The sequence below is a fragment of the Bufo bufo genome, chromosome 6, assembly GCF_905171765.1.
Source record: "Bufo bufo chromosome 6, aBufBuf1.1, whole genome shotgun sequence".
Lineage (NCBI taxonomy): Eukaryota > Metazoa > Chordata > Amphibia > Anura > Bufonidae > Bufo > Bufo bufo.
In genome coordinates, this window is record NC_053394.1 from 39,103,171 (window position 1) to 39,124,655 (window position 21,485).

The 21,485-nt window shown below is 43.6% G+C and overlaps 1 protein-coding gene across 1 annotated transcript in view; it reads left to right on the plus strand.

Annotated features, from left to right (window-relative positions):
- LOC121005173 (BRCA2 and CDKN1A interacting protein) overlaps nucleotides 1-21,485 on the plus strand; it is a 45,238-nt gene that overhangs the window by 8,545 nt on the left and 15,208 nt on the right. The window contains 1 exon segment of the mRNA XM_040437751.1: nucleotides 597-671. Coding sequence (XP_040293685.1) covers nucleotides 597-671 — 75 coding nt within the window.

Here is a 21,485-nt window from a genome sequence, read left to right on the forward strand (position 1 = left end):
CAAGCTGTGGGGGTCTGGGCAAAGGGCCCCCCTGATGGTGGACAATCCCTTTTAATGTTTGTCTTTGGCAAATTTGTGATATGATTTTGACTGGCAAAAGTTTTTGACACTTTTAATTAAAGATGTATTCACATCATAGACATTTAGGGCTGTTTCCCATGAGCGAGTCCATTGCGGGAATCGCGCTCCGTGTGTGAGCGTGATCCTCCGTTCTGGACTTGCAGGAGCACAGGGCATTATACTGATTTATAATGCAGTGTGTCTCTGCTTGACCTTGCTGATACAGAATCAGTGACCTAAAGCTAATGTCATACAGAGACACACAGCATTAGAAATCAGTATAATGCCCTTCGCTCCTGCAAGTCCAGAAGGGAGGATCACACTTTCCACAATGGACCCACTCGTGTGAAGCGTCCCTGATAGCATATCCAGAGTATATAGTGTATGTGTCTAGATTGAGGTCCCACCTCATGAGGCATAATGTCCATGGGTGGGAGGATGGAGAGAGCGGGGCACAAGTTAAACACAATCTTCTAATGTACAAGGTTTTTCTGAGTCTCCTTTGGAATGACTGACTTATGTCTCATTGCCTCTAGGAGGTGAACGTGGACTTTGAAGCCCATACTATGTCTGACGGCGACCATGATGGTATCAAAAAGCTTCTGAAGCAGGTAAGGGCTTGTAATTGCTTCTGCTTGAGAGCTCATGCACATTAGCGTAATGGCTTAGTGCCCGTGCTGCGGACCGCAAATGGTCCACAATACGTGGGCACTGGCCGCGTGCGCTCAGTCTGCAGGTGCAGACCCATTGACTTGAATACAACACGTCCTATCTTTTGTGGAGCGGAGGCACAGATCCGAAGAGCTTCCATAGGCTTTCGGGTCCATGCCTCCACACCGCAAAAAGGTAGAACATGTTCTATCTTTGGCCGTTTATTGCAACTTACGGACCCATTCAAGTCAACAGGTCCGCATCCACAAACGGTGTGCCCGTGGCTGGTGCCCGTGCAAATTGCGTCCCACATCACGGGCACTGAGCCATTGCACTCATGTGGATGAGCCCTTAAAGTAATATGTGATTTGTGTGATGGTGAAGTGGAGGTGCTGTACCATATCAGTGGGGTCAGCACAGCTTAACCCTTTCTACCCCAGAGGGTTTTTTGTTTTTGTGTTTTCTTTTTGCACCCCCTGCCTTCCCAGAGCCATCATTTTTATTTTATTTTTGTGTGTTCACATAGCCATATGAGGGCTTGTTTTTTGCAGGACAAGTTGTACTTTCCAACGCCACCATTTAATATTGCATATGATGTAGTGGGAAGCGGGGGAAAAAATTCCAAATGGGGTCAAATTGCAAAAAAAAAAATAGCAATTCCACCACAGTTTTACGTTTTTTTTTTTTAATTTACGACATTTGACGTGCGATAAAACTGACCAGTTACTTTTATTCTACAGGTCAGTACGAATCCGGCGATGCCTTATATGTATAGTTTTTCTTGCTTTTTGATAGTGCTAAAATAAAAAGTGGAAAAAATCTGCTTTATTTTTTCATTGCCATATTTTGACCCCTATAACCTTTTTTTAATTATGTGTGCGGAGCTGCGTGGGGGCTCTTTTTTTTTTTTTAGCCGGGTGATCTGAACTTTTCATTGATACTGCGGTGTGTATAACTTTTTGATACTTTTTTTTTTTTGTACAATATGATGCTTTTTCCGATTTACTGTTTGCCGTATGGGGAATATATTGTTAAACTATGGGCTTTTTTTTTTTTTTTTTTTTTTGGGGGGGGAAAAGGGTGTGATTTGAATTTTTATGTGTTTAAAGTTTTTAAAAATATATTTTTTATTTACACTTTTTTTATAGTTCCCTATGGGAACTATAACAAGCAATCATTAGATTGCTATTCTCATAGCATTGGAGTCCATGAGAAAATTGCTAGTTTCCTATGGAGCCCTATTACAGGCAAGGGCTCTATAGGAAATACTATGCAGCAGCCTCCTGTCATTCACAAAGACAGGGGCTGCTGCACACAAGCTCCGGCTCCTCCGATCGCCGCACAGGTGAGCCAGAGCATCACTGGAAGCACGCGCTTCTGATGTTTCACGCGCTCAGATCCCGTGGTCAGGATTGACCATGGCATCTGAGGGGTTAAATGTCTGCGATTGGCATTACTGCTGGTTGCGGTCATTGGCCGCGGGTGTCTGCTATAAGAAACAGCAGACCACCCGCAGCTATGGCACCCGCTCCGCTCAGGAGTGGGCGCCATCTTTAAAGCTATGGGAATCTCTGCGTTATCACATGCGCTCAGGGGATCCTTTAGACTAGAAGTCAGTCGGTTCACTGATCGGACCTCCATCTCCTTTTGACTTGTGTGAATACCCTGGTGTCACTCTCTAGGTGCCCTCTTCCTGGGTAGCAAAGACTTTTACCAGGATTGTAGAGGGTTATAAAACCTAGTGGCTTTCCTTCAAAAGCGGTGCCACACCTGGTTGTTCATGATATTGCAGCTCGGCTCCATTGACGTGAATGCTGTGGCGCTGTTTTAGGGAGAAATCAGTTATGTGTTTGTTCTAAATGTGGATGAATCTTTTAACCCTTCCTGTGTGACTGCTTGTGAGCTTCATAGCTGCCAGGTTTCTATGATATAAAACGGCAGTCACTGAGGTCTAATGTCTGCGATCGGTGATAATACCGATCAGACGTTTCATCCTTTCAGATGATCGAAATTGATTAGAAAGTCATACACACTCCAAAATGGTATGAATAAAAATTACGGATCATCCTGCAAAAAATGAGGCCCCACACAGCTCCAGAGACGGAACTGTAAACTTTTGGAGGTTAGAAGAGCGATGAGAAGAGAATCAATTTTTTTCAATTTATTTTTATTAATTTTTTTCCCCCAGTATTAAAACACACAAAATTGTATAAATGTGGTATTGTGGAAATGGTACTCGCCCAGAGAATGCGGGTAACAGGTCAGTTTTACCTCAGGGAGCATCGTAAAAACAAAACCTGTAAAACGGTGGCTCCAGGAAGGTGAGTGAGTGAAAAACGAAAATGCAAAAAATGGAAAATTGCAAGGGCCGGAAAGGGTTAAAGGTTCCTCCACCCAAACTATACAGTTCCCCTATTTTTTGTAAGAAAACTGCACCTTTCATATTAATTGGTGTAACTCTGGAGTCTATAGGCATCTGTGCTGCGCTGCCGCTGTCTGTTAAAGGGACGCTCCCATCTAGGATATTGATGGCATATTACAGTGGGGTCAGCCTGCGTGAGGGCTTATTTTGTACGAGACAAGCTGTAGTTTTTATTGGCACTATTTTGGGGTACATTTTGCTTTCTGGTTGCTTTTTATCTCCTTTTTGAGAGGTGAAGTCACACAAAAGCTGTTTGGTGTCATTTTTCTATTACACCATTCACTTGATGGGGTAGATCATGTGATATTTTTATAGATCCGGTCATTACGGACGCAACGATGCAAAATATGTCTTATTACGTTTTACACAATAAAAACATAAAAAAAAAAAAGAAAATTATGTTTGTGTTGCCATTTTCTTAGAGCCATATTTTTTTCATTATTCTGGCTATAGTCCTGTGTGAGTGCTTGTTTTTTGCGGGACAGGGTGACATTTTTATTGCTACCATTTTGGGGTACAAACGACTTTGATATGTTTTTTTGTGAGGTGACAAAAAAACTGTTGGCATTATTTTTTTTATTTTTTTACACCGTTCATTTGATGGGCGTAGATCATGTGATATTTTTGTAGAGCCAATTGTTAAGGACACGGCGATACCAAATATGTCATTGTCTATTTAAATTTTACACAGTAAGAGCATTTTTAGAAAAAATGTTTTCGATTGATTAACATGATGTTTTTTGGGAGGTGAGCTCACTAAAAAATCTGTTTTGTTGCAATGTTTATTCATTTTGTTACGGAGTTCACCTGATGAGGTAGATCATATGATATTATAGAGCCGGTCATTGCGGATGCGGTGATACCAAATATGTCTTATTTTTTATTTTTACATTTTAAAAAAAAAATTTTATTTGGGGAGGAAAACATTTATATTTTTTGAATGTGAAACTTTTTTTATTAAATTTTTATTTTTTTGTCTAAACCCTTTTTTAATTATTATTATTATTTATTATTATTATTATTATTATTATTATTATTATTATTATTATTATATATATTTTTTTTAACACTTTGTGTCCCCCATAAGGTCATACAAGACCTCTGGGGGACATTTGACTTAATTTTTATTTATTTTTTCCACTATTCATTTCTCCTGTAACTGGCGCTGACATAGTAGCCCCAGTTACAGAGGAAATACACCCCCCAGAGAGGCTGTACAGCGGTATACTGCGCTGTACAGCCTCAGTGCAGGGCTGATCGAGGTCCATGGAAGACCTCACACAGCTCCTGCACTCTCCCGGCGGTCACATGACCACGGGGCCGGGACAGGAAGCGGCATAGCATTTCCTGATCTGTACACAGAGCGCTCGTTGTATACAGCGATCTTGAAGGCAGGGACAACCAGGAACGGTCCCTGCCTTCTCTCTGGGGTGCTCTGCTGTCACGGACAGCGGGCCCCTGACACAGCAGCTGCACGATTAGCGTGCAGCTGCGATCTCTGAATGGACGTCCATGCAGAGATAAACAGACTGCCCAAGGTCGTTTATAGTCAATGGGCGGTCGGGAAGTGGTTAAACTGGCTCCGAAGAAAGTGTACCTCCAGAATTGTTTGTTTCCCTTTTATCTCCATACAAACAATGATAAGTGTTAAAGGGGTTCTGCAGTTTTTTTAAACTGATGATCTATCCTCTTGATAGATCATCAGCATCTAAATGGCGGGGGTCCGACGCCTGGGACCCCCGCTGATCAGCTGTTTGAGAAGGCAGCGGTGCTGGCAGTAGTGCCGCTGCCTTCTCGCTGTTTACCGCAGGCCCAGTGACGTCACGACTAGTATCACTGGCCTGGGCGCGGCTAAGCTCCATTCAAGTGAACAGAGCTTAGCCGCCCCCAGGCCAGTGATACTAGTCGTGACCTCACTGGGCCTGCGGTAAACAGCAAGAAGGCCGCAGCGCTACTGCCTTCTCAAACAGCTGATCGGCAGGGGTCCCGGGTGTTGAACCCCCGCCGATCAGATGCTCCAGAGGATAGATCATCAGTTAAAACAAACTGCAGAACCCCTTTTTATATCCCATGTACCCCAAAATGGTATCAAAGACGACATATGGTCCTTCAAGAAAGCGACATATGACTACACCAGGGCTGTGGAGTCGGTAGATAAATGCTCCGACTCCTCAGTTTTTGGTACTTCCGACTCCTCTGTATTTAATATGCGAATGTATTTTATACATTCCTTGAAGGAAAGAGGCAGCATACATGTCATTACCACAGAACTACTGGCTAGGAGCCGCTGCCTTCTCCTTTGTGCTGATCTTCTGCTGAAGATCGGGCAGTGGGGGGATCCAGGACGGGGCATTTATTGTAGAACATGATTTCCCCAGTAGAATCCCATAGTCATGTTTAAAGTTTAAGCTAACAATCTGAGTTTACAAGGTTTTATAGCCTTAGCTGAATGACAGCAGTTTTTCAAATGGTTTACAGCTTCAGTCTTGAACTATTGACCATCCGTTCCCTTCACTTATACAAGTGTCTCTAGTCCTGGAAAAATCATATTTACTTGATCAGTTATCAGTGAGAGGCGAGGTTAACCATGGGCGTTGCGTTCCCTGTAACAGCGGAACACAACACAATGGAAAGTATAAGTATTGCCGCTTCTTAACTGTGCGTTGCGTGCCATATAGTGAAGCATATGAAAAGCTTCTCCATGGTCACTTAACGTGTTCGTTTTGCGGTAACGTGACGCACTGCATGCATTGGCCTTTATTCATACAGTAGAGAAGTACCGTATTTTTCGGGAAAAATAGCGGTGCGTCTTATGGAGCGAATGCTGCGACCGTCCGGTAAATAGGCTGAGATGGAGGAGGGGCTGGGGGCCGGCATCTGTTTCTGTAATGGCAGCGGGGCCCGGTGCAGTCACTGTATTCTACTACACCGGGCCCCGCTCACTGTAGTATACGGTAATCATATCTAACTTGTGGGTATTGTTAAAGTATTCCAATCATCTTAAATCTAGCGCTCTACTACTTACTACTAACTTCTTGGCAGTCAGGAGGCCGGGTGGGCGCTCGTAGCGTAGCTCACTACGTCACGCGCCTGCTCCCCCCCCACTTTATGAATGAAGCAGGCATCCACAGATGCCCCCATAGCAGTGCCTACCACAGATGCCCCCATAGCAGTGCCATCCACAGATGCCCCCATAGCAGTGCCATCCACAGATGCCCCCATTAGTTCAAAACCCACCAAAAGCACACCTTTTGGTTCAAAATATTTTTTTTCTTATTTTCCTCCTCAAAAACCTATCATTAATTATAACTTTTTGTGAATTGGGACATTTAAGGCTACTTTCACACTAGTGTTCGGAGCGGGTCCGTCTGGTGTCTGCTCAGACGGATCCGCTCCTATAATGCAGACGTTTGTATCCGTTCAGAACGGATCCGTCTGCATTATAACTTAGAAAAATTTCTAAGTGTGAAAGTAGCCTGAACGGATCCGTTCAGACTTTACATTGAAAGTCAATGGGGGACGGATCCGTTTGAAGATTGAGCCATATAGTGTCATCTTCAAACGGATCCGTCCCCATTGACTTACATTGTAAGTCTGGACGGATCCGCTTGCCTCCGCACGGCCAGGCGGACACCCAAACGCCACCAGACTGATGCATTCTGAGCGGATCCGCGTCCACTCAGAATGCATTAGGGCTGGACGGATGCGTTCGGGGCCGCTTGTGAGCCCCTTCAAACGGAACTCACAAGCGGACACCCGAACGCAGGTGTGAAAGTAGCCTTTACTTGATTTTTTTATTTTTTATTCCAATTTAAATCTAGTAGGAGTCGGAGTCTGTTCATTTTTTGCCGACTTCGACTCCAGGTACCCAAAATTGCCTCCGACTCCACAGCCCTGGACTACATTGGCAAAAAATGTATGGCCAAGAAAGAAAAAAAACAGCCACCCAGCATCTTATTTTGTACTCCTCCACAGTATTTATACTCACAGGAAAATATGTAGTCCAACCCCTCAGTCCTCGTATTGTGGCCATATTACAACGTCTGAACCGTATTGTGGCCATATTACAACGTCAATCTGCTGCCTAAATTTTTATTTCCAAGGATGATATATAAAGAATAAAAAAGACAAGCAAAACAGGAGATAATCTTCTCACATGTCTGTATAGTCCAGGCGCTGCAACTCCTAGGTCTTTGGCTTTATGCAAAAGACATCTGTAATATCTGATTTCAAGTTATGGTTCAAGATTGTGTAGCCTTCTCAGGTTCAGCAGCTATTGGGTTTCTCCTGAGAATGGATTGAAGGTGGGACCCATTAGTGGGCTTTGTTCGACTTTATATCATCTTGTACCAATGTTGCCTAGTCCTTTGGATTGACTAGTACATGTATGCAGATCTCTGCCCAGGGTTTGGTACGTTGTCTATGTTCTGACGTGGTGAAGCAGATGACCCAACTCTTTGACTTCCTTTATGACCTTGGTATTGAAGAAAGTAGATGCGGTCTTGACGTCTACTCAAAAATAACAATGTAGTCCGGCTGGTTGTGGGATTGTCTAGATTACAAGTGCAGGCAACGCTAAGGTAGATTACAGCGCTATGTTGTGGATGCAGCTGCCATTTGGTTCACCAGTTGGACAGTCCTACAAGCCTTTTTATTGTTTGCGTCGCCACAAAAAAAATAACTTTGTTCCTTCAGTGGTCGATCCCTGTTTATTTTGTGTTCTCCCGTCCTTATCCTTTGGAAGAGCTGGCGCATCTCAAGTAATGTTTCCCGTGGAAAACCATTGTCTACGTGGAGTACTGGCTATATTATTCGACAGTGGTTCATCTGAAGTTGCTTTGAGCCACAAGAATCCGATTTGAAGGTATGTTTCAGAATTGTGCCTAGCAGAGAAGTGCCAGGGATAAGGGTGAGATGTAGAGGCACTGAACATGGACAAGAACCAAAGTTTGTCATACTAAGGAGTTTCTTCCACGCAACCCAACCCTTGGAGTAAGACTATCCGCATCAAATTTACCACTAGCAGGAATGAGTGCCTCTGACCCTACTGAGGAGTGGCATGCTGTCCAAAGCAGACTCCATTGGGATATGCTGGGGCCGCGACTGCAATAAACCCCTCGGTGAGCAACTCGTTGGGGTTTCATGTGTGCTGCACACTAGGTGGTATTGATTGTCTTGCATCTGGATCTTTTAGAATATTTGGTTCTTAAAAATGTCTTCCACCATACAAAAAAAAAAAACGCCTCCCCACCGCTTGTCCGTTGTCCTTGGATTTGCTCTAGCAAGGTGTGACTGTTCTGGAGAAAAGACGTTTGCCCAAAGTTGTGCAGTCTATATTTTTACATGTCCACCCTGGTGGTTTATGTTCTCTGTCTTCTCGTGATCTTTCAAGTTCCTTGCTCTGCTTGCTTTCATTAGCTTTTCTCTTGTTGTGCTTGTTCCTTTTTAGGTTTTGGCTTTTATTTTTTGCAGACTGCTGTGGCTTTTTTTTCTGGTAACTTTCGTTCAATGGTTGGCAATGCTAAATGCATGAATATATTTTATTTTTCTGATCTTTAACATATTGCGGGGGTCCATCCCTTCTTGGTCCCTTCCATTTTCAACTGGGGATTTGCCTTGTTGGCACTGTGCTTCTTTAAAGGAAGTTTTCTGCTTTTCGTGCCTTGCGAAACAAAATGCATAGCGTCTGACTTGTGGGTCAAAGCATGAGGAATACTCTTACATATGGCGTATCGGGTATGTTGGATAAGGTTCAACACTAGGTTTCTGACAGGGGGTCCCTATCTTGTCAAAATTGTTTCTGGCTGCTGCAAAATACTGGCCGGTCTGGATCAGATTTTCTGCAGTGAACACAACACCTATGACCATACCCTTCCACTCAGTCTGTCACTCACATTTCACTTGGAGAGCCAACTGAGCATCACACTGACACTGTTCACACACCCACGATACACAGCTCTCTGCCACCACCTACTGTGTTCGGAGCCGATAAATACCCAACCAACACATGCTCATTTTGAGCAGTCATGGAGTTAAAATGCTCTAAAAAAAAAAAAGGCTGTGGGTTATTTAGAGCATACAAGCACTAAACATCTTAAAGTTCTATTCTTTAATAAAAAAAAAAAAGTACGGCTCTTGCAAAATACAAGAAAAGATAATATGGTAACTTTGCAAAACTGTTAAAAATTTAAATATGAAATTATTAAAAAAGCCAAAACACTTGCAACTTTTAGGCCAAGTTTATTTATTTATGTTTTTGTGCAAATCATGTGGATTGCAGCAATATCCAGAAATCCACAACTCATCTAGTGTTGTGGATTGCCTATGGATCCAAAATTGGAACCACTGTCAAACGAAGAGGAATTTCTTATACGTTATAATTTTCCATCGTTGGCCGTGGCAGCTGCAAATCCAGACTCCGCAACAGGACCATGTATTGGAGGATGGACATGAAGGTCTCCAATTCATCCTGCAGGTAATGAGATTTTATATATATTTTTTTTTATATTGAGATGTAAATAAAATGTAAGTTATTTTTGTTTCATGTGACAATCCTCTTTTTCAGGTGAAGGCTCGTGGCTTGCTCTGGAATTCAACAGTCAGTGGATTTTGCGACCAAGAGCAGAACGGAAGAAGCGCGGGGTCAGGTCTCCAAGTCTCTGCGCCCCAATTGGGACAGCCTGTCCCAGCATGAACAGGATGTTGTCGGTGAGATTACAAAAATGATGGTCTTGTTGTAGGCTATTTTTTATATCTTCCTGTAGGGAATCTTCTTTTTTTTTTTTTTTTTTTTGTCTCCATTAGAAAGGACGTGCATCGTAGAGGAAACCTGACAGTGATTGTTCAGTTTCTCTGCAGCGCCACCACAGGAGAAATGTAGCATTACACAGTTCATTGAAATTGGTATATAGTCTGTATAATACAGGACAGGTCCTCCACAGTAAGAGATGCTCCGCTTTCCAGCGGTGGGGATCCTGAATGGAAGACCTCTCTGTTCCCTAATAGGTTTTTCTACACTGGACATCCCATTCGAAAAAACGAGGTTCATTGTTTGCAATTGCATGTATGTACTTAAAGGGGAAGTCCAACCTTGTCCATGGCAACCACACAGAGCTTTACTTTGCGTTCTTGTAAAACCGCTCTGGAGAAATGAAAGCTGAAAAGTTTGGTTATGTAATTATCTAAAATAAGGCTCATAATTTTGTAAATTTAAGGGGTGTTTTTGTTAACCTCTACACAGAACAAAGGGTGCTATGTCACTACCACAGCCAGAGTTCCCCCGTGAGGGTCCAGAGATGAGGCACCCACCACAGGTGAGGCGGCGTACTCAAGTGGAACCTGAAGGGGGGCTTGAAGAACAAGCGGATGAGTCATTGCAGGCCACTCCAACAACAGAGGCTAAAGGAGCCAGTGGCTCTGCGCCCTCTCTCCGTGCTCACCGAAGGAGAATTCGAAGGTCCCTCTGGAGTAAAGAAGTAGGGCTAGAGTCGGAGGTTCAGTCTCTGATCCAGAGACTCGAGGGCGAAGATGACAGATTTTTTTTTTTTTTTCCGGCTATACTGTGGCAGGCTTATGATGTTGCCTGCCAAGGGATAGGCAGTCGTCCTTTTGTCTGTTGTCCTTGCTATCTTGCAAGTCACCAAAATGTGGTGTAGTCATCAGGCAGGCCACACTAATGCAGCCTCTATGGCCCCTCCACCACCTCCTTCTTCTCATTATGGTCACTCCCAGCCTTCCCCATTACCACCTCAATGGCCACTCTGCCCCTTCAACTCATTCTTCTGATCCCTCCTTTTTTCTTTCAGGTCTTAAAATGGCCACTAAATTGGTCTCCATGAAACTACAAAATGCCTTTTGATGCCCACTTTTTTAGACTTTTTTTTTTTTTTTTTTATGTCTGGAGGTCCTGTCTTTGCATTCATCTTGTGTTCCTCCGGCTAATTTTTGTTTGCCTGCTCCTATCTCTCTCTCTATCTTTATATCTTGTTGGGGTGGAAAAGTTTTTGTCTTTTGGTAGGTGATGGGCTATTGGGTGTGGGAGGCAGAAAGGAAGTGGTGTGTATTTTGGAGTGGCTGTAAAGTAATGTTAAATAAAGGATTGTTTTCCCAATGTATTTGTATGGTGTATTTCTTTACTTTACTATACTAATAGTTATTTGTGACTCACTTGTAGGAGTTAATACGGAGACCTTTTTACTCAACACATCGACTAGTAACTACCAGTTAGTCGTGTTTCCTAAGGTCTACCTGTCTCAACATCTATGAAGTCCTGACGAAGATTGATGTGGAGCTATGAAATGGGTTTTCAGACCTATTGAAATGAATGGTTCCGCATACCGTCTGCAAAAAAAAAAAATGGACATGGAAAGAAAATACGTTTGTGTGCATGAGGCCTTAGGCTGTGATAGTGCTACAGCAACAACGTCTTGTTTGAAAGCTGAAAACCTAAGCTTTAAAACAAGACCAAGTTGTGGTGGTACATCGCAAGTTATACCCCTTAGAAATGGGTCCCAGTGAAAGGTGCATATACCTGCAAGTTTCACCCCTGACACAATTTCTAAAAGCTGTGTCTCCATGTGGCTTAGCTAGCACTGCGATCTTGATCATGTTTAAATTCTTTCTCCCTGTGTATATATACATGTCTCTAGGGGGAGGGTAACATGGACTTCTATGCATGTTAACTATCCCCCTCTCCCCATCAATCAGCTCTGATGATCACATATGGGTGTGAAAGGGGGTGCAGATGAGCCCTTGTTTATTTAACCCCCACCCCTTCACCTAATTAGTAGGCTGTTTAGTGACGCTTTGAGAAAAGTAGCCCCAAACATTTTGTATCCCCACCCCAGTTTCCATTTTACACGTTCCCTTTCCTGTCCATACACTTTTTAGTGTAAAATATGCTCACAGCTTCTTTAGTGATACCAATTACACGCTACAGTAATGGCGATAATACTGGAGTGGAATATCTCATGTATTTCTGACAGATGGGATAGGACATTTTCTCACAGACTGTAGCCATACTGTTTTCAATTAGTCTTATAAAACTAACCAATATAACAAACTAGGCTCCAGCACAGGGCTGTTTGGTTCAGGTGCATCACCATTTCACCTACCTCACCCCCCACAAAAAAAGTCAAACATTGTACGTACCCCAAAATGGATCCTATAAAAACTACAACTTGTCCTGCAAAATTTAAGATTTCGTATAACTAAATTTGAGAAAAAGAAAAGTTGTGATCGATCAAGAGAGAAGTGTTACTGGTCCTTAAAGGGAAATACTGTTTGTTATCCCCTATCTTGTGGATAGGGGATAACTATTTGGTGTGGGTCCTATAGCTGGGACTCCCCGTGATCATAAAAATGAACGGGAATGTCGAGCATGCACACTGCCGACCCATTGATCTCTACAGGAGTTCAGGAGACTGCCAAGTACAGAGCTCCCATAGAAAATGAATGGAGCGGCAGTGCCAAACAAAAAACTGGAGTGCTCTAAAACTTTTGACTGGTAGTGTATGTATGTGTGCATCTGTGTGTGTGTGTGTAGATATATGTACCTACCTAAAATGGCAGAAGGAAGAACAAGCGGTTGGCTGGCGACTGGGTCATGGGTGCTTGAGGCTTGTAGGGAATGAAGGGTAGGCTGTCTGGTCCAGTCTCGCGTAAGAGCTACTATAGATATAAATCCTCAGCAGTGTGTGAAATTGTCCTTAGTCTCTTCCGATTCCTTGGGGTTGGGAGGAATCTGGGATGCACACCTCAGACTTGGATCTGACCCCCACTGTCTTTTCTAAGTGGTTGCCTCTTAAATTCTGGTCACTGCTATAAGCTGTGGTCTGGCACATCCAGAACTACAAGTCCTGTTCCTCTGGCGAATTACAAGTCAAGCCTTCGTCTAGAAATTAAAGGGCATCTGTCGGCAGTTTTGTACCTATGACACTGGCTGACCTGTTACATGTGCGCTTGGCAGCTGAAGGCATCTGTGTTGGTTCCATGTTCACATGTGTGCTCGCATTGCTGAGAAAAATGTTTAATATATGAAAATGAGCCTCTAGGAGTAACGTGTTCCTCGTTACTTGTGGATGCCTCCTGCATTTTCTGTCTCCTGTTTTCTCTGCTTTGACTTAACCACAAACGGACTACTTTCATTTGAGTCTCTGCTCTCCTCTACTCTGATCTGTGTTAGGGTTTGGAAAAAGCAGAAAGCTGCAGTATAGTTACCTCACCACTCTCTTGGGAAGGTAACCAGGTTTCTTCCTTTTGGCAATGGGCATCTCGGGGGAAACCCTTACCGCTCTTTTCGAGTCTTGAACCTGAGACACTTCTGGCTCAAAGATACGGCACATGCTCCGAGCCTTTAGACACTTGGTCACCGCCTGTCTGCCCTGGTTATTCTCCTTTTAAGGACAGGTCGTCGGTAACAAGTCTTGGAAAAACTTTTTAAGTTTCAAATCCACACTCGAAACCACAGAACTATGAGGTACAGGTCCAAAGACTCCATCGTGGTAGTCTCAGACTCCATAAGATTTCGAGGGGTATGCTCACCACCCTATAGCTTTCTTCTACTAGGACTATACTGTTTCTGGCACAGTTGTCCCTGCTTCTGCTATCCTGTCCTTTCTCCCACGCACACTGTCCCTTTGGACCTGTGACCAGGACCTCATGTGACTTGTTTTGTGCCAGTAGATGGTCCATCAGGCACATACACAGAAAGCATTTTCCCCAGTTCACTTCCTAACGACACAAACATTTTGTTGGATACCTTTACCAGCACCCCAGATAAGTTTTTGCAACAGTCACTTTTGGATGTCATCTGGCCATTGACTGGGTACAGGCTTTTCAGGAATAATGTCCTCAGAGTTTATAATCCATGGAAGGAGCAGAGAAAAACTAGCGCCAACTTTTATTCCCCATGTCCCTTTACCCTCACCTTCACTGCTGCTCATCATTTTCTGTTTTACCACAGCCATGCATTATTGCCAATTTACTGGATTGACACTAGCTCAATCTGGACGGGCAGACATCTACACAAATCTACTTGATATAGCCGTTCTTCACGGCTTGTCCCGAACAGACTGGTGCTTCTTGGCTTGTTTCTCCTTTCAGCCTGGTGACCTCCACACTGATGCTCCATTCTTCGATTCTGGTGTCCTGTTAGTCTGCCATTTGTAGTGCCTGGTCAGTGGTTTTAGGCTCTAGATCAGACATGGTGACCTAGATCTGATGGATGGACAGATGTGGGGAAATTGGTTCTCGACCAAATCTTCAAAGCTGGTTACAGACTGTCCTCTGAAGCACTGCCAGAAAATGGTCCTCAAGCTATCTATATTTTTAAATTAGCTCTGCTTTTAACTGATCGTGATCTTTATTAAAGTCGCATGGAGGGTCAGAAAAACACAGGCTTTGCCTTTTAACCCTAGAGTAAGATGCTGTGCCCACCGCTCATGGGCCTGATGATATTGTCTGCGCAAAACAAAACCCAAAACGAAACCTGTTGAGGTCTATTGACATCGAGTAATTCAAGTACAAACACATGTAGTTGTGTAAGTAACCATAAAGGAGAAGGAAATTGTGAGACCTTTTTGTTTTCCCATGTACGCTGCTGCACTGGAAGCCTCTATGTACATGTCACTCCATCGGAGAGGATGGCTACCTGTGGTAAGTATCTATATTGTATAATGTATTAACACTCATGCATATATAATTTTTGACCCTTATTTTATATAGGTTTTTCTTATTTTTGCCTTGCAGTTAATGTTTTTATTTTTTTTTGTGATTCAATGCAGGTGGAAGCTCATCCTGTACTATGGGATACCTCTGAAAGCGGGTACGGTGACCGCCAGTTAAAGGACGAAGCCTGGAATACCATCTGCCGAAATCTGCACCTGGACTGGGATGGTCTGCCAGAGAAGGAGCAGGAGATCATCGGCAAGTGTCCCATCTGTTAATTAAGTCCAAATGATATCTAAAACTGTGTAGATTTTTTTTATATTTTTTAATGTTTTTATATTGTTTGTAGAATATGACATCAAGACCAAATGGCGCACTGTGCTCAACAGGTTCATAAGGGAACTGGCATGGGAGCAACAGGCCACGTTCTCCGCTCAGTTGAAGCGCAAGCCCTACGTATACAGGAAGGAGATGATGTTCCTTACAACCAGTGGGGAGATCCTTCAGTAAGTATTACATATACTTAAAGGGAGTCTGTCATCAAAGTTTCCCCTTTTTAACCCTTCCCATAGCTTTCTAGCAGCCTTACAGTTAATAAAAACGTTACCTTTATGAGCAATCCTGGACTTATAAAACCGGCAAAATACAACTTAGTATCATATGCAAATGAGGGCTCGCAAGTGCCCAGGGGCGGCGTTACCCTAGTAGGTGCCCAGCTAGCTCAGCCTTATTGTCGCTTCCCCCCGCCCGTTCTTTCCCTCTGACCGCCCATCTACTTACTTCTTGTTTCGCCGAGATCCCACGCCTGCGCACTCAGTCCGTCGGCCGGCGCACGCGCATTACTGTGATGCCGTACAAGGAATGGGCATCGCAGTGCGCCGGCCGACAGACTGAGTGCGTAGGCGCGGGATCTCGGCGAAACAAGAAGTAAGTAGATGGGCGGTCAGAGGGAAGAGACTGGCGGGGGGAAGCGACAATAAGGCTGAGCTAGCTGGGCACCTACTAGGGTAACGCCGCCCCTGGGCACTTTGCGAGCCCTCATTGCATATGCTACTAAGTTGTTTTTTGCCGGTTTTATAAGTCCAGGATTGCTCATAAAGGTAACGTTTTTATTAACTGTAAGGCTGCTAGAAAGCTATGGGAAGGGTTAAAAAGGGGAAACTTTGATGACAGACTCCCTTTAAGGGTCCATTCACACGTCCGTAGTGTATTGTGGATGCCCCTCCCCTTCCCCATAGAACTGCCTATTCTTTGGGACAAGAATAGCACGTTACAATTTTTTTGCGGAGCCGCAGCCCGGAAGTTCGGGCCGGAGATGCGGAGAGCACATAGTGCTGTCCGCATCTCTTCCGGCCCCATGAATGGGTCCGCACTTGTTCCCGATATTGCGGAACGGATGCGGACCCATTTGCGGACGTGTGAATGGACCCTAAAGGACCTATTGCATGGCAGCTGAAGGCATCTTGGGTACAAATCTGACAGATGCACTTTAAAGGGTTTGTCCAAGCAGGACACTCCTCTTCATAAAGCATATAGAGTGAGATCCAAATGGTAAGGATCATCACGTACTGCAGGGCTCGGACTGTCCATGTATTCATTAATTTCCCTGCAGCAGCCAGCGTAGTGGAAATGTCTGGTTTGCAGCAACCTTTCCCAGCAAAATCAATTGTTTGCTGTGGGTCTTGGGATCTGAAAAGTGGTTGTGATGCGACGGCCCCTTTTACATTTTACACAATTAATGCTACTGAATACAATAACCATCAGTTTGATATCATTTTTCACATTAGGGCTAACTTGGATGCTGACTCAGACTTTCCCGAGGAAGAGCACCAGAAGAAAGAGAAACGCTCGGCACAAACGAGAAAGGGGGGATCCAAACGTTCTGCAAAAGGAAAGAAGAATTCTTTGGTGATCTTGCCTCCGCGACCCCCTAGGATGAGGAAGAGACGTGTAGTCCGCAGCAGGGCCTTTATTTCCGAGCAGGTGGATGCAGGGCTTCTGACCCTTTTGCAAAAGAAAGCTTCTGAGGATGGTCTTAACAACTTTGGACGCGTAGTGGCTGCTCAAGTACGGAGATTGCCACTTAACAGACGTGCTGACTTCATGGCATTTGCCCTCAGCTCTGTGAAGTTCTTTCTCCCACCCTATAATCCCCCAGCAGTTGATACCTTGGTTTCTAGCCTCCGAGACGTGTGCACAGAGCAACCAAGCAGCTCCCATTCAGATGATTCCTAGACTTGTACTGTACAACTCATTCGGACAACCATGTCCCTGCTCCATCTCGGCTGTTATGTCTTCCCTCCCGTTTGTTTTTGTACTTGCCCCCCTCTAAGGGTATACTCCTCACATAGAATAGATGTGTTGCCTAAATTTCTATGATTGAAAATCTGTTACTTAGACTTGCAAACTACATTGAGATGAACGGGACAGTGTCAGACGTTTCTGCCGCAAATTTGCCGCTTGTGAGCGCATCCTAATTCTGCACCCCACCCTTCATTTTCCACAAATTATCTGTCCTTTGTGGTGTTCTCTTAAAGGTGTTGTCTGGTTTCCAATACTGACGACCGACTCCCAGGTTAAGTCATCGATATAGGATCAGCAGATGAACTTTCCTGAGGGTAGGTCATCAATATTGGAATCCCCTTTTAGCAAATTCAGATACAGAGAATGCGTTGAGTAGGTGGGAGATAGTAGGGTTGGATTTAGGTCCATTTTTTTTTTTTTATATAGCGGGTACATTTAGCCTGGAGATAAAAATATATAAAAATGTTATTTATACTGTTTGTGTTTTTTGTTTTTTTTAAGTAAAATTTTGGAAATTTTCGCGTTTTTGTCCTATTTTGTGTCTTGCCCAACTCAACCATGCCTAAAGTTGGAGATTCCGATTCTGGCAGCAAATTGCTGTAGATACCACTGCTTTAGATTGATATCCACATGTGGTATTCAATCTTGTAAGATTGTGTCACAGGACTGGAATAAGAACCTGGAGCAAAACTACTTGGTGTATGTGCATACATGGTGAATTCGGTGTAAAAGATATATGTTCATTGAGTTCAACCAAGGGATGGGAGGAGATGTGGATGGGGGACGTGTTTAGGTTTGCTGAAGGTTGACTGCGTTCTGCGTGGCAGAAGATGACCACATGGGCAAGAACAACCCAATCGAGAATGTCGTTGACCATTGTGGAAAGTATCCCATGCCAGCACAAAGACATGACTCTTGTGAGCGGTTTCCGGCAAGTTGTGTTATTGACCCACAGTCAAACGGGCAACGTGAACGTTGACTGCTGATGTGTCTTCTGTTCAGCTATTCACTGTAGAGGTTAATGACCTCACCAAATGAGGCATTTATTGCCCTGCCTACTACATGGGGCAGAGCCGAGGAGTCAACTGAACTGCGTTCTGAATACAAATTTCACCACACGGTGACTTGTATCTAACTTGGACGTCGACCTTGGGCCATTTTAATCATAAGCTGTAATTTGACTTCCAAGAGAATTAATTCACACCTACAATATACAGGTGAAACTTGAAAAATTTGAATATTATGCAAAAGTTCATTTATTTCAGTAATGCAACTTAAAAGGTGAAACTAATATGAGAGACTCATTACATGCAAAGCAAGATATTTCAAGCCTTTGTTATAATTTGGATGATTATGGCTTGCAGCTTATGAAAACCCCAAATTCACAATCTCAGAAAATTACATGAAATCAATAAAAAAGGATGTTAAATAGAAAAATGTGGGCCCTTTTGCATCAATTACTGCCTCAATGCGGCGTGGCATGGATGCTCTCAGCCTTTGGCACTGCTGAGGTGTTATGGAAGACCAGGATGCTTCAATAGCAGCCTTCAGCTCTTCTGCATTGTTCGGTCTCCTGTCGCTCTCATCTTTCTCTTGGCAATGCCCTATAGATTCTCTATGGGGTTCAGGTCAGGCGGTTTGCTGGCCAATCAAGCACAGTAATCCCATGGTCATTGAACCAGGTGTGGGCAGGGGCCAAGTCCTGCTGGAAAATGAAGTCGCCATCTCCATAAAGCTTGTCTGCGGAAGGAAGCATGAAGTGCTCCAAAATCTCCTGGTAGACGGCCGCGTTGACTCTGGACTTAATGAAGCACAGTGGACCAACACCAGCAGAAGACATGGCTCCCCAAATCAACACAGACTGTGGAAACTTCACATTGGACTTGAAGCATCTTGCATTGTGCGCCTCTCCATTCTCCTCCAGACTCTGGGTCCTTGGTTTCCAAATGAAATGCAAATGTTGCTCTCATCAGAAAAGAGGACTTTGGACACTGAGCAACAGACCAGTTCTTTTTCTTTAGCCCAGGTGAGACGCTTCTGACGTTTGTTGTTCAGGAGAGTCCTGACAAGAGGAATACTACATTTGAAGCCCATGTCCAGGATCCGTCTGTGTGTGGTGGCTCTTGATGCACTAACTCCAGCCTCAGTCCACTCCTTGTGAAAGTCCCCAACACTTTTGAATGGCCTTGTCCTGACCATCCTCTCCAGGCTGCGGTCATCCCTGCTGCTTGAGCACCTTTTGTCTTCCACCCTTGTCCCTTCCACACAACTTTTCTATTAATGTCCTTTTGATACAGCACTTTGGGATCATCCAACTTCTTTTGCAATTACCTTTTGAGGCTTTCCCTCCTTATGGAGGGTGTCAATGATGGTTTTCTGCACAACTGTCAGGTCAGCAGTCTTTCCCATGATTGTGATTCCTACTAAACCAGACTGAGAGACAATGTAAAGGCTCAGGAACCCTCTGCAGGTGTTATGGATTAATCACCGCGCAACAATGATTTTGCTCCTGAGAGAAAAACGTGATTTATACTAAAATGAGCGTGCTGATTCCAAATATGAACTTGGAATTTGCTTGACACGTCTAGATTTTAACCCCTTAAGGACCCTGGGATTTTCCATTTTTGTGTTTTCGTTTTTCACTCCCTGCCTTCCCATAGTCCTAACTCTCTTATTTTTTTCATTCACATAGCCTTATGAGGGCTTATTTTTTGCGGGACAAGTTGTACTTTCTAATGGAGCCATTTACGGTTGCATACCATGTATTAGGAAGCGGGGAAAAAATTCCAATTGGGGTAGAATTGGGGGGAAAAACTAAATTCTGATTAAAGATTTTTTTTTTTTTTTTTTTTTTTTACACCATGCTGTAAAATTGACCTGTTCTCTTCGTTCTCCAGGTCAGTACGGTTACAATGATACCACACTTGTATAATTTTTCTTGCATCTTAATACTAAAATGTGAGGGCTCATTTTTTGCGGGACGATCTGTTCTTTTCAATGATACCAATTTGAAGTGTGTGCGACTTTTTGATCACTTTTTATTAAAAAAATGATTGGGTAGTTGAAGTGACAAAAAATGGCAAATTGGCTGTTTTTATTTTTTTTCCTCGTTACGCCGTATGCCATTAATATTGTTATATTTTAATAGTATGGGCATTTTCGCATGCGGCGATGCCCATGATGTTTACTTTTTTCTATTGTTTAAGCATTTTTTATTTTAAGGAAAGGGGTGTTATTTGAACTTTTTATTTTTGTTATATTTGCAAAACCTTTTTTCTTTTACTTTAAATTTTTTACCTTTTTTTTTTTAAGTCACCTTGGGTGACAATAACTTGCAATCATTTGATTGCCTATTGTGTTCATTGATGTCTATATATTGGCCTGTATTGGTATAGTCATCTAATAAGCACTGAAGCCTGCTTAATGCTTCAGCCCATTAGATCAATGTAACAGGTTCCCCCATCTCAGCCGGGGAACGCTGTTACCGGAGTTAAAGTGCGCGACTTCCGCTTACGGACTGCGCAGATGCCGTGGTCACATTTGACCACGGCATCTGAAAGGGAAAATGCATGTGATCAGCCTTATGGCTGATCGCATACATGTGCCAGGGGTCTCTGCTATTTAAAATAGCAGAAACTCACCGGCTATGGCGCCCGCTGCACGTGCGACCGGGCGCCATGTTTGGGGCCCGGACTTCCGCTGTACATGTACGGCGGAGGCCCTTAAAGGGTTAAGTTCATGCAAAGCCTATTCAGTTATAATAATAATGCATTATATTGGAGATATTCCAATGGATATGTCCACACCTGTTCGGACGCAAGAATCTGACAAAGCGAGTGCGTCTTGCAGCTTGGGATGCATTTGTGCTAGTAGTGCAGAACTTGCTTGGGAACAGACGAGCTGCAAACTATGCTGAATTAGACCACATGCTTACAGCATATGAACAACTTGGCTGCCGAATGTCATTGAAAGTGCATTTTTTTACATTCCCATCTTGACTTTTTCCCACCCAATTTGGGACACGTAAGTGACGAACATAGAGAGCGATTCTATAAAGATATTTCTACAATAGAGAACAGGTATCAAGGCCGCTGGAATCACAACATGATGGGCACTACTGCAGGAAATGACCGTTCACAAAAGCAGATGCCTGAAGCACTTTTAACAGTTACTGGGCCTTGCTCAAGTAGGACTTTTAAACTGAAGACTTTTTGAAATTTTGTTGTTCCATTACATTTTCATACACTGTTTACTACGCAAACTTTGATGTACAGGGTGAGCCATTTATATGGGTACACCTTAATAAAATGGGAATGGTTGGTGATATTAACTTCCTGTTTGTGGCACATTAGTATATGTGAGGGGGGAAACTTTTCAAGAT